The sequence below is a fragment of the Thamnophis sirtalis genome, unplaced genomic scaffold (genome assembly GCF_051295495.1).
Source record: "Thamnophis sirtalis isolate CommonGarterSnake01/CBP01778 unplaced genomic scaffold, rThaSir2_p1.2 scaffold_17, whole genome shotgun sequence".
NCBI lineage: Eukaryota > Metazoa > Chordata > Lepidosauria > Squamata > Natricidae > Thamnophis > Thamnophis sirtalis.
In genome coordinates this window covers 3,413,631-3,426,618 of record NW_028261397.1, presented here as the reverse complement: position 1 = coordinate 3,426,618, position 12,988 = coordinate 3,413,631, and the positions used below count along the sequence as shown (strand labels likewise).

The 12,988-nt window shown below is 49.7% G+C and overlaps 1 protein-coding gene across 1 annotated transcript in view; it reads right to left on the bottom strand.

The window, feature by feature from the left end:
- Nucleotides 1-12,988, bottom strand: part of LOC106553361 (transient receptor potential cation channel subfamily V member 1-like) — a 37,287-nt gene that overhangs the window by 8,396 nt on the left and 15,903 nt on the right. Inside the window, exons 8-12 of the mRNA XM_087702878.1 lie at nucleotides 11,935-12,030; nucleotides 7,182-7,252; nucleotides 3,905-4,070; nucleotides 3,075-3,141; nucleotides 2,162-2,475 (exon numbers count right to left, since the gene is read on the bottom strand). Of these exons, the coding sequence (XP_087559004.1) occupies nucleotides 2,162-2,475; nucleotides 3,075-3,141; nucleotides 3,905-4,070; nucleotides 7,182-7,252; nucleotides 11,935-12,030 (714 nt within the window). The remainder of the gene's footprint in view (nucleotides 1-2,161; nucleotides 2,476-3,074; nucleotides 3,142-3,904; nucleotides 4,071-7,181; nucleotides 7,253-11,934; nucleotides 12,031-12,988) is intronic.

The window sequence follows — 12,988 nt, the reverse complement described above, 5'->3', positions numbered from 1 at the left end:
GTAATTAAAATACACAAGAGTCATACAACCATACAAGTCGAGAGGGGAGGGGAACTCATCAACCCCAGGCCTGCCGGCACAGCCAGGTTTTGACGGCTTTCCGGAAGGCCTGGAGAGAGGTGAGGGTCCGAATCTCCGCGGGGAGTTCGTTCCAGAGGGCCGGAGCTGCTACAGAGAAGGCCCTCCCCCGGGTAGTAGCCAGATGGCATTGGCTGGTAGACGGAACCCGGAGGAGGCCGACCCTGTGCGATCTAACGGGTCTATGGGAGGTAATTGGCAGCAGGCGGTCTCTCAAGTACCCAGGTCCAATACCATGAAGGGCTTTATAAGTTACGACTAGCACTTTGAAGCGTATCCGGAGACCGATCGGAAGCCAGTGCAGCTCGCGGAGGATAGGTGTAATGTGGGTGTACCGAGGTGCACCCACAATCGCTCGCGCGGCTGCATTCTGGACGAGTTGTAGTCTCTGAATACTCTTCAAAGGCTGCCCCATGTAGAGCGCATTGCAGTAGTCCAGTCTTGAGGTCACGAGGGCGTGAGTGACTGTCGGAGTGCCTCAGTGGTGGGTTCCAGCCGGTATGGCCCGGTACGGCCATACCAGTAGTAGTTGGGAGCAGTGGCCACCGTACCGGTATGGCCCACCCATCGGTTCTCGTTCCATACCTGTTTTTGAAACAACTGGGCCAATTGCGCACACATGCACAGCGTGCGGCGCCTGCACGACCTCGGACGAGCAGTTGGGTGTCACAGGGAAGTGCAGTGCGCATGTGTGCACAACGCACATCCGGGGCGTGAACGAACAGAGCACAAGCAGCGTACCGGTAGCGACGGTAAGAGCAACCCACCACTGAACCATATGATTTAGTTAGCCACTGCAAGGGATTTGCTTAACAACCGGGGCAAACAAATCATAAAACTGGGTGCAAAAATTATAAAATTGTAAAAGTATAATAAAATATAAAATGATAAAATGAATGATAAAATGATAAAATGATAAAATGATAAAATGATAAAATGATAAAATGATAAAATGATAAAATGATAAAATGATAAAATGATAAAATGATAAAAGGATAAAATGATAAAAGGATAAAAGGATAAAAGGATAAAAGGATAAAAGGATAAAAGGATAAAAGGATAAAAGGATAAAAGGATAAAAAGATAAAAAGATAAAATGATAATAAAATGATAAAATTAAATAAAAAAATGAAATGAAATGAAATAAAGTAAAAATAATAAAATGATATAATAAACTAAAATAATAAACTAAAATAATATAATAAATAAAATAATAAATAAAATAAATAAAATAAATAAAATAAATAAAATAAATAAAATAAATAAAATAAATAAAATAAATAAAATAAATAAAATAAATAAAATAAATAAAATAAATAAAATAAATAAAATAAATAAAATAAATAAAATAATAAATAAAATAAATAAAATAAATAAAAAATAAATACACTAAATAAAAAATAAATACACTAAATAAAAACTAAATAAACTAAATAAACTAAATAAACTAAATAAACTAAATAAACTAAATAAACTAAATAAACTAAATAAACTAAATAAACTAAATAAACTAAATAAACTAAATAAACTAAATAAACTAAATAAACTAAATAAACTAAATAAATAAACTAAATAAAAATAAATAAATAAAGTAAATAAAGTAAATAAAGTAAATAAAGTAAATAAAGTAAATAAAGTAAATAAAGTAAATAAAGTAAATAAAGTAAATAAAGTAAATAAAGTAAATAAAGTAAATAAACTAATAAATAAAATAAATAAACTAAATAATAAACTAAATAAAGTAAATAAAGTAAATAAAGTAAATAAACTAAATAAACTAAATCAACTAAATCAACTAAATCAACTAAATAAAATAAATAAAATAATAAATAAAATAAATAAAATAATAAATGAAATAAATAATAAAATAAAATAAAATATACAAACTCCCCATCCTTTCTGGAAACCGTCAGAGACGGGGAATATGCGCCCGACAAGCTCCAAACCAATACACAACCACAGCACCCTTAAGCCTTCCTCCTCCTCCCTCAGAAATCTTTTGTGTGACCCACAATCGCCCCTCTTCCCCAAACCCCGGAACCGGACCCTGGAGTGGGGTGGGATGGGGGGAAGAACAACGCACCTGCAGCTTCCAAATACTTTTGCTCTCCTGCGCGATCCTGTTGACGGTTTCTCCCATGAGGGCGATCAGCATGTTCAGGAGAAGGATGTAGGTGAGGACCACGTAGAAGAGCAAGAGGATGATAAAGACGGACTTGAAGCGGTAGTTCTCGGTGAACTCCAGGTCGCCCATCCCGATGGTGAACTTGAAGAGCTCCAGGCAGGTGGTGTAGAGATTGTTGTAGGATGGGCGGGCCTTCACGGGACACGGGCAGACATCCGGCGGCGGAGAGGTCTCTGGACGCCCATCGTCTTCCTCAATAAGGGTCACCACCGCTGTCACAAAGGGGAACATATCACGGTGGTGGGTGAGCATCGGAAGGCACCTCAGAGGTCATGTAGGGTGACTGCACTGACCTGGTGTGGCTCTTGCCCAGGGGTGGGATTCAGCCAGTTCGGACCAGTTCAAGCGAACCGGATGCTAATTTTACATCTGGTTCTCCGAACCTGTAGTTTCAAGGACTGGCTGGCCGCGCCCACCCCTCCCCTCCCCTCCCCGGCGTCTCCACATGGCCCGTTTTGGATGCCAGGTAAGTGCAGGACTCGCACAGAGGCTCTGGGAGAGCAAAAATGGGCCTCCCAGAGGTTCTAGAAGCAGGCCGGTTTCCAGCCTTCGAGGGGCTCTGGAGTCTGGGGGAGGGCTTTTTCCCCCTCCCGGAGGCTCAAAGAAAATCTCCGGAGCTTGGGGAGGATGAAAATGCTCCTTCCCACGGTGCTGGAGGCCGAGTAGGCCACGCCCACCATGGCCACGCCCACCCAGCAACCAGGCAGGAAACCGGTTGCTAAAATTTTTTGAATCCCATCCCTGCTCTTGCCTCTTCCTCCTTGCTGCCCCCCCCCGGCCCGCTCCCCACTTCAGGCAGACCCTCCCTCACCTGTCGAAAATCCCAGGTGGAAGAGTAGATAAACCATGATAAAACGTCCCAGATCTCGTAGCATCATCTGCAAGGAGAGGAGAAAATGGCAATGGGTCCCTTCCAAGTGTGGCAGATTAGGAAAGCAGAAAGGGGCACGGGGGGCACAGGGGGGGGCTTCTGTGTCCATTCCCCTTTCCTAATCTGAAGATGCCCTCTTAATTTGAAGCCCTCCTGATCAGTGGTGCCCTCCTAATCCCATGTCTCTTTTTGCCCTCCTAATCCCATGCCCCATTTCTGCCCTGCTAATCTGAAGATGCCCTCCTAATCTGAAACCCTTCTAATCCCTTGCCCATTTTCTGCCCTCCTAATCTGAAGATGCCCTTGTAATCCCATGCCCCCTTTTGCCCTCCTAATCCCCATGACCCATTTCTGCCCTCCTAATCTGATGCCCCATTTCTGCCCTGCTAATCTGAAGATGCCCTCCTAATCTGAAACCCTTCTAATCCCTTACCCATTTTCTGCCCTCCTAATCCCTTGCCCATTTTCTGCCCTCCTAATCTGAAGATGCCCTTGTAATCCCATGCCCCCCTTTTGCCCTCCTAATCCCATGCCCCATTTCTGCCCTCCTAATCCGAAGATGCCCTCCTAATCTGGAACCCTTCTAACCCCTTGCCCATTTTCTGCCCTCCTAATCTGAAGATGCCCTTGTAATCCCATGCCCCCCTTTTGCCCTCCTAATCCCATGCCCCATTTCCTCCCCCCTAATCTGAAGATGCCCTCCTAATCTGAACACCTCCTAGTCCGAAGCAGCCGCTCATGCCCAGCCCCTTCCTCCCTTCCAGACCAACCTTCTCCAGCATCACGGAATAGATGCCCATTTGCTGGAAGCCCCGGGTGTAATAGATCAGGTTGGACCAGCCCAGTGCCAGGGCAAACACCATCAGCACCACGTAGGTTTCCTGCTTGCTGAAGTAAAGGACGGCCGAGCCCAGCAGGAGGACCGAGTGGACGAAGCTGGAGGGAGCAGAAGGGGAGGGAGAAAGGAGGGGAGGGGCAGGCGGGCATCTCCTTCAGATTCAGGCTAATTGGGGGCAACAGGTGGAAACTCTCGTCTCTATTGCTGGCAGTTGGAGACCTAATGATTGTTGGTTGCAATTCCCATATTCACTAGCACTGATGATGTTCCCTAGTTGGGTCATGAAATGTCTGCAAGAAAACCACCCAGCTCAGAGAGCACCAAGGACCCCACAGTCTTCTTCCTCCTCCTCCTCCTCCTCCTCCTCCTCCTCCTCCTCCTCCTCCTCCTCCTCCTCCTCCTCTTCGTCCTCCTCTCCTCCTCCTCCTCTTCGTCCTCTTCCTCCTCCTCCTTCTCTTCCTCTTCTTCTTCCTCTCCTCCTCCTCCTCTTCTTCCTCTCCTCCTCCTCCTCCTCTTCTTCTTCCTCTCCTCCTCCTCTTCGTCCTCTTCCTCCTCCTCCTCCTCCTCCCTCCCTCCCTCCCTCCCCCTCCTCCTTCCCACAAAACTCCTTCCCTTCTAGCACTGATGGTGTTATCTAGTTGGGTAGTGAAAAGTCTGCATGAAAACAACTGAGGTCAGAGGGCACCAAGGACCCCACAATCCTCCTCCTCCTCCTCCTCCTCCTCCTCCTCCTCTCCTCCTCCTCCTCTTCGTCCTCTTCCTCCTCCTCCTTCTCTTCCTCTTCTTCTTCCTCTCCTCCTCCTCCTCTTCTTCCTCTCCTCCTCCTCCTCTTCGTCCTCTTCCTCCTCCTCCTCCTCCTCCCTCCCTCCCTCCCCCTCCTCCTTCCCACAAAACTCCTTCCCTTCTGGCACTGATGGTGTTATCTAGTTGGGTAGTGAAAAGTCTGCATGAAAACAACCGAGGTCAAAGGGCACCAAGGACCCCACAGTCCTCCTCATCCTCCTCCCGCAAACCTCACTCCTTTCTAACACTGATGATGTTCCCAAGTTTGGTAATGAAACGTCTGCAAGAAAACAACAAAGCTTAGAGAGCACTAAGGAGCCCACAGTCCTCCTCCTCCTCCTCTTCTTCCTCCTTCACCGCACAAACCCACCTCTCTTTTAACACTGATGGTGTTCCCTAGTTGGGTCATGAAACGTCTGCAAGAAAACAACGACGCTCAGGAAGCACCAAGGACCCCATAATACACCTCCTCCTCCTGCTGCTCCTCCCTTCTAGCACTGATGATGTTACCTAGTTGGGTCATGAAACGTCTGCAAGAAAACAATCAACCTCAGAGAGCACTAAGGAACCCATCATCATCATCATCATCATCATCATCATCATCATCATCATCATCATCATCATCCTCTTCTTCCTGCACACACACACACCTTCTAGCACTGATGATGTTCCCTAGTTGGGTCATGAAACGTCTGCATGAAAACAACAAAGCTTAGAGAGCACTAAGGAGCCCACAGTCTTCCTCCTCTTCCTCCTTCACCGCACAAACCCACCTCTCTTTTAAACATTGATGGTGTTCCCTAGTTGGGTCATGAAACGTCTGCATGAAAACAACAAAGCTTAGAGAGCACTAAGGAGCCCACAGTCTTCCTCCTCTTCCTCCTTCACCGCACAAACCCACCTCTCTTTTAAACATTGATGGTGTTCCCTAGTTGGGTCATGAAACGTCTGCAAGAAAACGACGACGCTCAGGAAGCACCAAGGATCACACAGTCCTCCTCCTCCCTCCTCCTCCTCCTCCTCTCCTCTCCTTTCCCTTATTCCTCCTCCTCCCTTTCTGCTTTTTTACACCACAACCCCCTCCCTTCTAGCACTGATGATGTTACCTGCTTGGGTCATGAAATATCTGCAAGAAAACCATCAAGCTTAGAGAGCACCAAAGACCTCACAGTTCTCCTCCCCCCCCCGTCTTCCTCCTCCTCCTCCTCCTTACAAACTCAACTCCCTCCTAGCACTGATGATGTTACCTAGTTGGGTCATGAGACGTCTGCAAGAAAGGACCAAGCTCAGAGAGCACCAAGGACCCCCTACTTCTCCTCTTTCTCCTCCTCTCCACAAACTTCACTCCCTTCTTGGATGAATTATCCGGTTCCACCACAAAACCGCGTTCAACTAAAGCGCGCTCGACGAAACCGCGTAGCTGACGTCATCACAGGGCGACAACAGCGCGGAGACAGAAGCACGCTGTAAATGCTAAACCTAAAATTAACCCCTAAACCTAAACCTAACCCCCCTAAACCTAACTCTAAACCTAAACCTAATCCTAACCCTTAACCTAACCCTAACCCTAACCCTAACCCTTAACCTAACCCTAAACCTAACCCTAAACCTAACCCTTAACCTAACTCTAAACCTAAACCTAAACCTAAACCTAATCCTAACCCTTAACCTAACCCTAACGCTAACCCTAACCCTAACACTAACCCTAACCCTTAACCTAACCCTAAACCTAATCCTAAACCTAACCCTAAACCTAACCCTTAACCTAACTCTAAACCTAAACCTAAACCTAAACCTAAACCTAATCCTAACCCTTAACCTAACCCTAACCCTAACCCTAACCCTAACCCTAACCCTAACCCTAACCCTAACCCTAACCCTAACCCTAACCCTAACCCTTAACCTAACCCTAAACCTAACCCTAAACCTAACCCTTAACCTAACTCTAAACCTAAACCTAAACCTAACCCTTAACCTAACCCTAACCCTAACCCTAACCCTAACCCTAACCCTAACCCTAACCCTAACCCTAACCCTAACCCTAACCCTAACCCTAACCCTAACCCTAACCCTTAACCTAACCCTAAAGCTAACCCTAAACCTAACCCTTACCTTAAGTTGAATCAGCTTGCTTTCAAAGCGCTATTTAAAGCGCCCTTCTTTCTCCGCGCTCGCTGTTGTCGCCCTGTTGATGACGTCAGCGACGCGGTTTAATCGGGTGCGCTTTAGTCGAGCACGGTTTTGTCGTGCCATGGAATTATCCAGCTAGTTCGTGAAACATCTGCAAGGAACCCCCCCCCAAGCTCCCCCAAGAGAGCACCAAGGACTCCCCAGAACCGAAAGGAAAAAAGCTAGCTAAGTTCAGAGACCCCCATCATCCCCCCACCCCCCCACCCCAAAGCAAAGCACATCTCTGAGTGACGTACAAAAGCAGCTCGCTGTAGCATTCGGTACATATGGCTTTCAGAGACGGGCGCCTTTGTTGGAAATACTTGATCTGCAAGGGGGGAAAAGAGAGAAAGAGGGAAGGAAAACGGGATGAGTAACTTTTCCAAAGTTGTGCGCGAGGAGGGGTCTCTCTTGCTAGATTGGGGAGGAGGGTACCATGCTTGGTTCTAGACCAGTGGTGGGTTCTGGCCGGTACGGCCCGGTACGGATATACCAGTAGGAGCCGGGAGCAGCTGACAGTGTACCGATACGGTGGCCGGTTTGGCCCACCCGTGTTCCACACCGTTTTTTAAAGCAACCAGCCAATTGCGCAGGCGCACAGTGTGGGCGCCTGCGCGAGCTCCAACAAGCCGGTGGGTGTCGCAGGGGCAGTGGAGTGAACATTTGTGCGCAGCGTGTGTGCACGATAGGACGCCCGGCCCAGTGAGCACCGTACCGGGAGCGACCAGGAGAGGAACACACCACTGTTCTAGGCCCCATCAGAGTTGGTATTCAGCCGGTTCCGACTGGTTCTGGCGAATCGGTAGTGGAAATTTGGAGTTGTTCGGAGAACCGGCAAAAACCATCGCTGACTGCCCTCGCCCTCATCTATTCGCTGCCTCCCGAGTTCCAGCTGATTGGGAGGGAACGGGGATTTTGCAGAATCCTTCCCCCAGGAGTGGGGAGGAAATGGGGATTTCGCAGTATCCTTCCCCCACGAGTGGGGAGGGAATGGGGATTTTGCAGTATCCTTCCTCCAGGAGTGGGGAGGGAATGGGGATTTTGCAGTATTCTTCCCCCAAGAGTGGGGAGGAAATGGGGATTTTGCAGAATCCTTCCCCCAGGAGTGGGGAGGAAATGGGGATTTTGCAGAATCCTTCCCCCAGGAGTGGAAAGGAATGGGGATTTTGCAGTATCCTTCCCCCAGGAGTGGGGAGGGAATGGGGATTTTGCAGTATCCTTCCCCCAGGAGTGGGGAGGGAATGGGGATTTTGCAGTATCCTTCCCCCAGGAGTGGGGAGGGAATGGGGATTTTGCAGTATCCTTCCCCCAGGAGTGGGGAGGGAATGGGGATTTTGCAGTATCCTTCCCCCAGGAGTGGGGAGGGAATGGGGATTTTGCAATATCCTTCCCCCAGGAGTGGGGAGGGAATGGGGATTTTGCAGTATCCTTCCCCCCCCGGGAGTGGGGAGGGAATGGAGATTTTGCAGTATTCTTCCCCCAGGAGTGGGAAGGGAATGGGGATTTTGCAATATCCTTCCCCCCCCCCCGGAGTGGGGAGGGAATGGGGATTTTGCAGTATTCTTCCCCCAGGAGTGGGGAGGGAATGGGGATTTTGCAGTATCCTTCCCCCAGGGGTGGGGAGGAAATGGGGATTTTGCAGTATCCTTCCCCCAGGAGTGGGGAGGGAATGGGGATTTTGCAGTATCCTTCCCCCAGGAGTGGGGAGGGAATGGGGATTTTGCAGTATCCTTCCCCCAGGGGTGGGGAGGAAATGGGGATTTCGCAGTATCCTTCCCCCAGGAGTGGGGAGGGAATGGGGATTTTGCAGTATCCTTCCCCCAGGAGTGGGGAGGGAATGGGGATTTTGCAGTATCCTTCCCCCAGGAGTGGGGAGGAAATGGGGATTTCGCAGTATCCTTCCCCCAGGAGTGGGGAGGAAATGGGGATTTTGCAGTATCCTTCCCCCAGGAGTGGGGAGGGAATGGGGATTTTGCAGTATCCTTCCCCCAGGAGTGGGGAGGGAATGGGGATTTTGCAGTATCCTTCCCCCAGGAGTGGGGAGGGAATGGGGATTTTGCAATATCCTTCCCCCAGGAGTGGGGAGGGAATGGGGATTTTGCAGTATCCTTCCCCCCCCCCCGGAGTGGGGAGGGAATGGAGATTTTGCAGTATTCTTCCCCCAGGAGTGGGAAGGGAATGGGGATTTTGCAGTATCCTTCCCCCCCCCCCGGAGTGGGGAGGGAATGGGGATTTTGCAGTATTCTTCCCCCAGGAGTGGGGAGGGAATGGGGATTTTGCAGTATCCTTCCCCCAGGGGTGGGGAGGAAATGGGGATTTTGCAGTATCCTTCCCCCAGGAGTGGGGAGGGAATGGGGATTTTGCAGAATCCTTCCCCCAGGAGTGGGGAGGGAATGGGGATTTTGCAGTATACTTCCTCCAGGAGTTGAGAGGGAATGGGGATTTTGGAGTATCCTTCCCCCAGGAGTGGGGAGGAAATGGGGATTTTGCAGTATCCTTCCCCCAGGAATGGGGAGGAAATGGGGATTTTGCAGTATCCTTCCCCCAGGAGTGGGGAGGGAATGGGGATTTTGCAGTATCCTTCCCCCAGGAGTGGGGAGGAAATGGGGGTTTTGCAGTATCCTTCCCCCAGGAGTGGGGAGGAAATGGGGATTTTGCAGAATCCTTCCCCCAGGAGTTGGGAGGAAATGGGGATTTTGCAGTATCCTTCCCCCAGGAGTGGGGAGGGAAGGGGGATTTTGCAGTATCCTTCCCCCAGGAGTGGGGAGGAAATGGGGATTTCGCAGTATCCTTCCCCCAGGAGTGGGGAGGAAATGGGGATTTTGCAGAATCCTTCCCCCAGGAGTTGGGAGGAAATGGGGATTTTGCAGTATCCTTCCCCCAGGAGTGGGGAGGGAATGGGGATTTTGCAGAATCCTTCCCCCAGGAGTTGGGAGGAAATGGGGATTTTGCAGTATCCTTCCCCCAGGGGTGGGGAGGAAATGGGGATTTTGCAGTATCCTTCCCCCAGGAGTGGGGAGGGAATGGGGATTTTGCAGAATCCTTCCCCCAGGAGTGGGGAGGGAATGGGGATTTTGCAGTATACTTCCTCCAGGAGTTGAGAGGGAATGGGGATTTTGGAGTATCCTTCCCCCAGGAGTGGGGAGGAAATGGGGATTTTGCAGTATCCTTCCCCCAGGAGTGGGGAGGAAATGGGGATTTTGCAGTATCCTTCCCCCAGGAGTGGGGAGGGAATGGGGATTTTGCAGTATCCTTCCCCCAGGAGTGGGGAGGAAATGTGGGTTTTGCAGTATCCTTCCCCCAGGAGTGGGGAGGAAATGGGGATTTTGCAGAATCCTTCCCCCAGGAGTTGGGAGGAAATGGGGATTTTGCAGTATCCTTCCCCCAGGAGTGGGGAGGGAAGGGGGATTTTGCAGTATCCTTCCCCCAGGAGTGGGGAGGAAATGGGGATTTCGCAGTATCCTTCCCCCAGGAGTGGGGAGGAAATGGGGATTTTGCAGAATCCTTCCCCCAGGAGTGGGGAGGAAATGGGGATTTTGCAGTATCCTTCCCCCAGGAGTGGGGAGGGAATGGGGATTTTGCAGTATCCTTCCCCCAGGAGTGGGGAGGAAATGGGGATTTTGCAGTATCCTTCCCCAGGAGTGGGGAGGGAATGGGGATTTTGCAGTATCCTTCCTCCAGGAGTGGGGAGGGAATGGGGATTTTGCAGTATCCTTCCTCCAGGAGTGGGGAGGAAATGGGGATTTCGCACTATCCTCCCCCCAGGAGTGGGGAGGAAATGGGGATGTTGCAGTATTCTTCCCCTGGAGTGGGGAGGAAATGGGGATTTCGCACTATCCTCCCCCCAGGAGTGGGGAGGAAATGGGGATTTTGCAGTATCCTTCCCCCAGGAGTGGGGAGGAAATGGGGATTTCGCACTATCCTCCCCCCAGGAGTGGGGAGGAAATGGGGATTTTGCAGAATCCTTCCCCCAGGAGTGGGGAGGAAATGGGGATTTTGCAGTATCCTTCCCCCAGGAGTGGGGAGGAAATGGGGATTTTGCAGTATCCTTCCCCCAGGAGTGGGGAGGAAATGGGGATTTTGCAGTATCCTTCCCCCAGGAGTGGGGAGGAAATGGGGATTTTGCAGTATCCTTCCCCCAGGAGTGGGGAGGGAATGGGGATTTTGCAGTATCCTTCCTCAGCCACACCCACCAGGCCACGCCCACCAAGCCACATAACTGGTAGTAAAAAAATTTGAATCCCACCACTGTGATTGTTTTAAGCAGACAATAAGAGAAGGATCAGTGGCGGAAGGGGTTAACATCTGTACCTCTGTCACTTTCTTTATCCCCTAGCACCTCTGGATCCTGGTGGGAATATATATAGGTAGTCCTCAACCTATAACCATTCGTTTGGTAACCATTCAGAATTGCCACAGCACTGAAAAAAAGTGACTTATGGCCATTTTTCACGCGACCGTTGCATCATCCCCGTGGTCATATGACCAAAATTCAGGGGCTTGGCAACCAACTCGCACTTATGACAGTTGCCGTGTCCTGGAGTCTCATGAGTCAGATTCACTTAACAACCGCGTGACTAACTTCAGAACTGCAGCGATTCGCTTAACAACGTTGGCAGGAAAGGCTGCAAAAATGGACCAAACTCACTTAACAACCATCTCGCTGAACAATGGAAATGTTGGGCTCAGTTGTCGTCGTAAGTCGAGGACTACATATATTTGCGAGCTTTTGATCCCCTAGGCACGAATGGATGAGTCCTAGAAATTCGTGCACCATTCTCTCTTTTTTGCTCCCCCGTTTTCTATTATTCCTACTATGCCTTTTCTATTGTGGAGAAATGGGAGGTAGGGATTGTATGGAGTTAGATGATAGGTAGCCATAACAATATTCTTTCTAGAAAGCCAAGGTCATCCTTTGTCTTTGCACCTCTGCACCTGACCGGAGCTGGATGGGTGGATGAGGGTGGAGAGGGACCTACGGGGGGGGGGGGGGCTGGTCCAAACTCGTACCCCTCGGAAGAAGAAGTAGGCGCCTCCCAACACGCTCAGGATTTCCCCGGTGACCCGGAAGTACTCACTGCTCGTGTGATGAAAAGTGAACGGAGGCTGTGAACGGAGAGCAAGCAGAGGCACAGTGTGAAAATTCAGGCATATCACCGAACGGAAAAATCACTGATCTCTGAGCTTCAACATAAAACAGAGAATAATAGAGCTGGAAGGGACTTTGGAGGTCTTCTAGACTAGTCCAACTCTCTGCTTGAGCAGGAGAACCCTATACCCATGATGGCAAACCTATGGCACGCATGCCCAAAGTGGCACATGGAGACATTTCACCTGGCCCATGCGCAGTCACCTGTTCCACTTCCACGTTTCTGCCGCACATGTGCGCGTGATGATCAGGTATCCTTTGTTGCTTGTGGCAGTGCCGGAAACCGGAAAAGCTGATCTTCTGTTTTCCAGGGTCAGCATGTGTGCTGGCCAGCTGATTGGCACTTGTGCATGCGCATCAATAACCAGAAGACTTGCTGGCTGGCGCACATGCGCATGCCGGAGACTAGAAGTCCGTTTTTCAGTGCGCGCATGTCCCCTGTGCAGCTCCTCTTCCTGGTTGTGGTCCAGACAAGCGTGTGAGAGAAGGACTCCCTTTTCGGCACTTGGTGGCGTGCATGTGTGTGCGCACACTCTCTTTTTAGCCCTCAATGCCGAAAAGGTTCACCATCATGGCCCTATACCATTTCAGACAAAGGATTGTCCAACCGCTTCTTAAAAACTTCCAGTGTTGGAGTATTCAAAAATTCTGGTGACAAGTAGTTCCGCTGGTTACAATACAATACAATACAATACAATACAATACAATACAATACAATACAATACAATACAATAGCAGAGTTGGAAGGGACCTTGGAGTCTTCTAGTCCAACCCCCTGCCAAGGCAGGAAACCCTATACCGTTCCAGACAAATGGCTATCCAGCATCTTCTTAAAGACTTCCAGTGTTGGGGCATTCACAACTTCTGGAGGCAACTTCTGTTCCACTGGTTAATTGTTCTCACTGTCAGGAAATT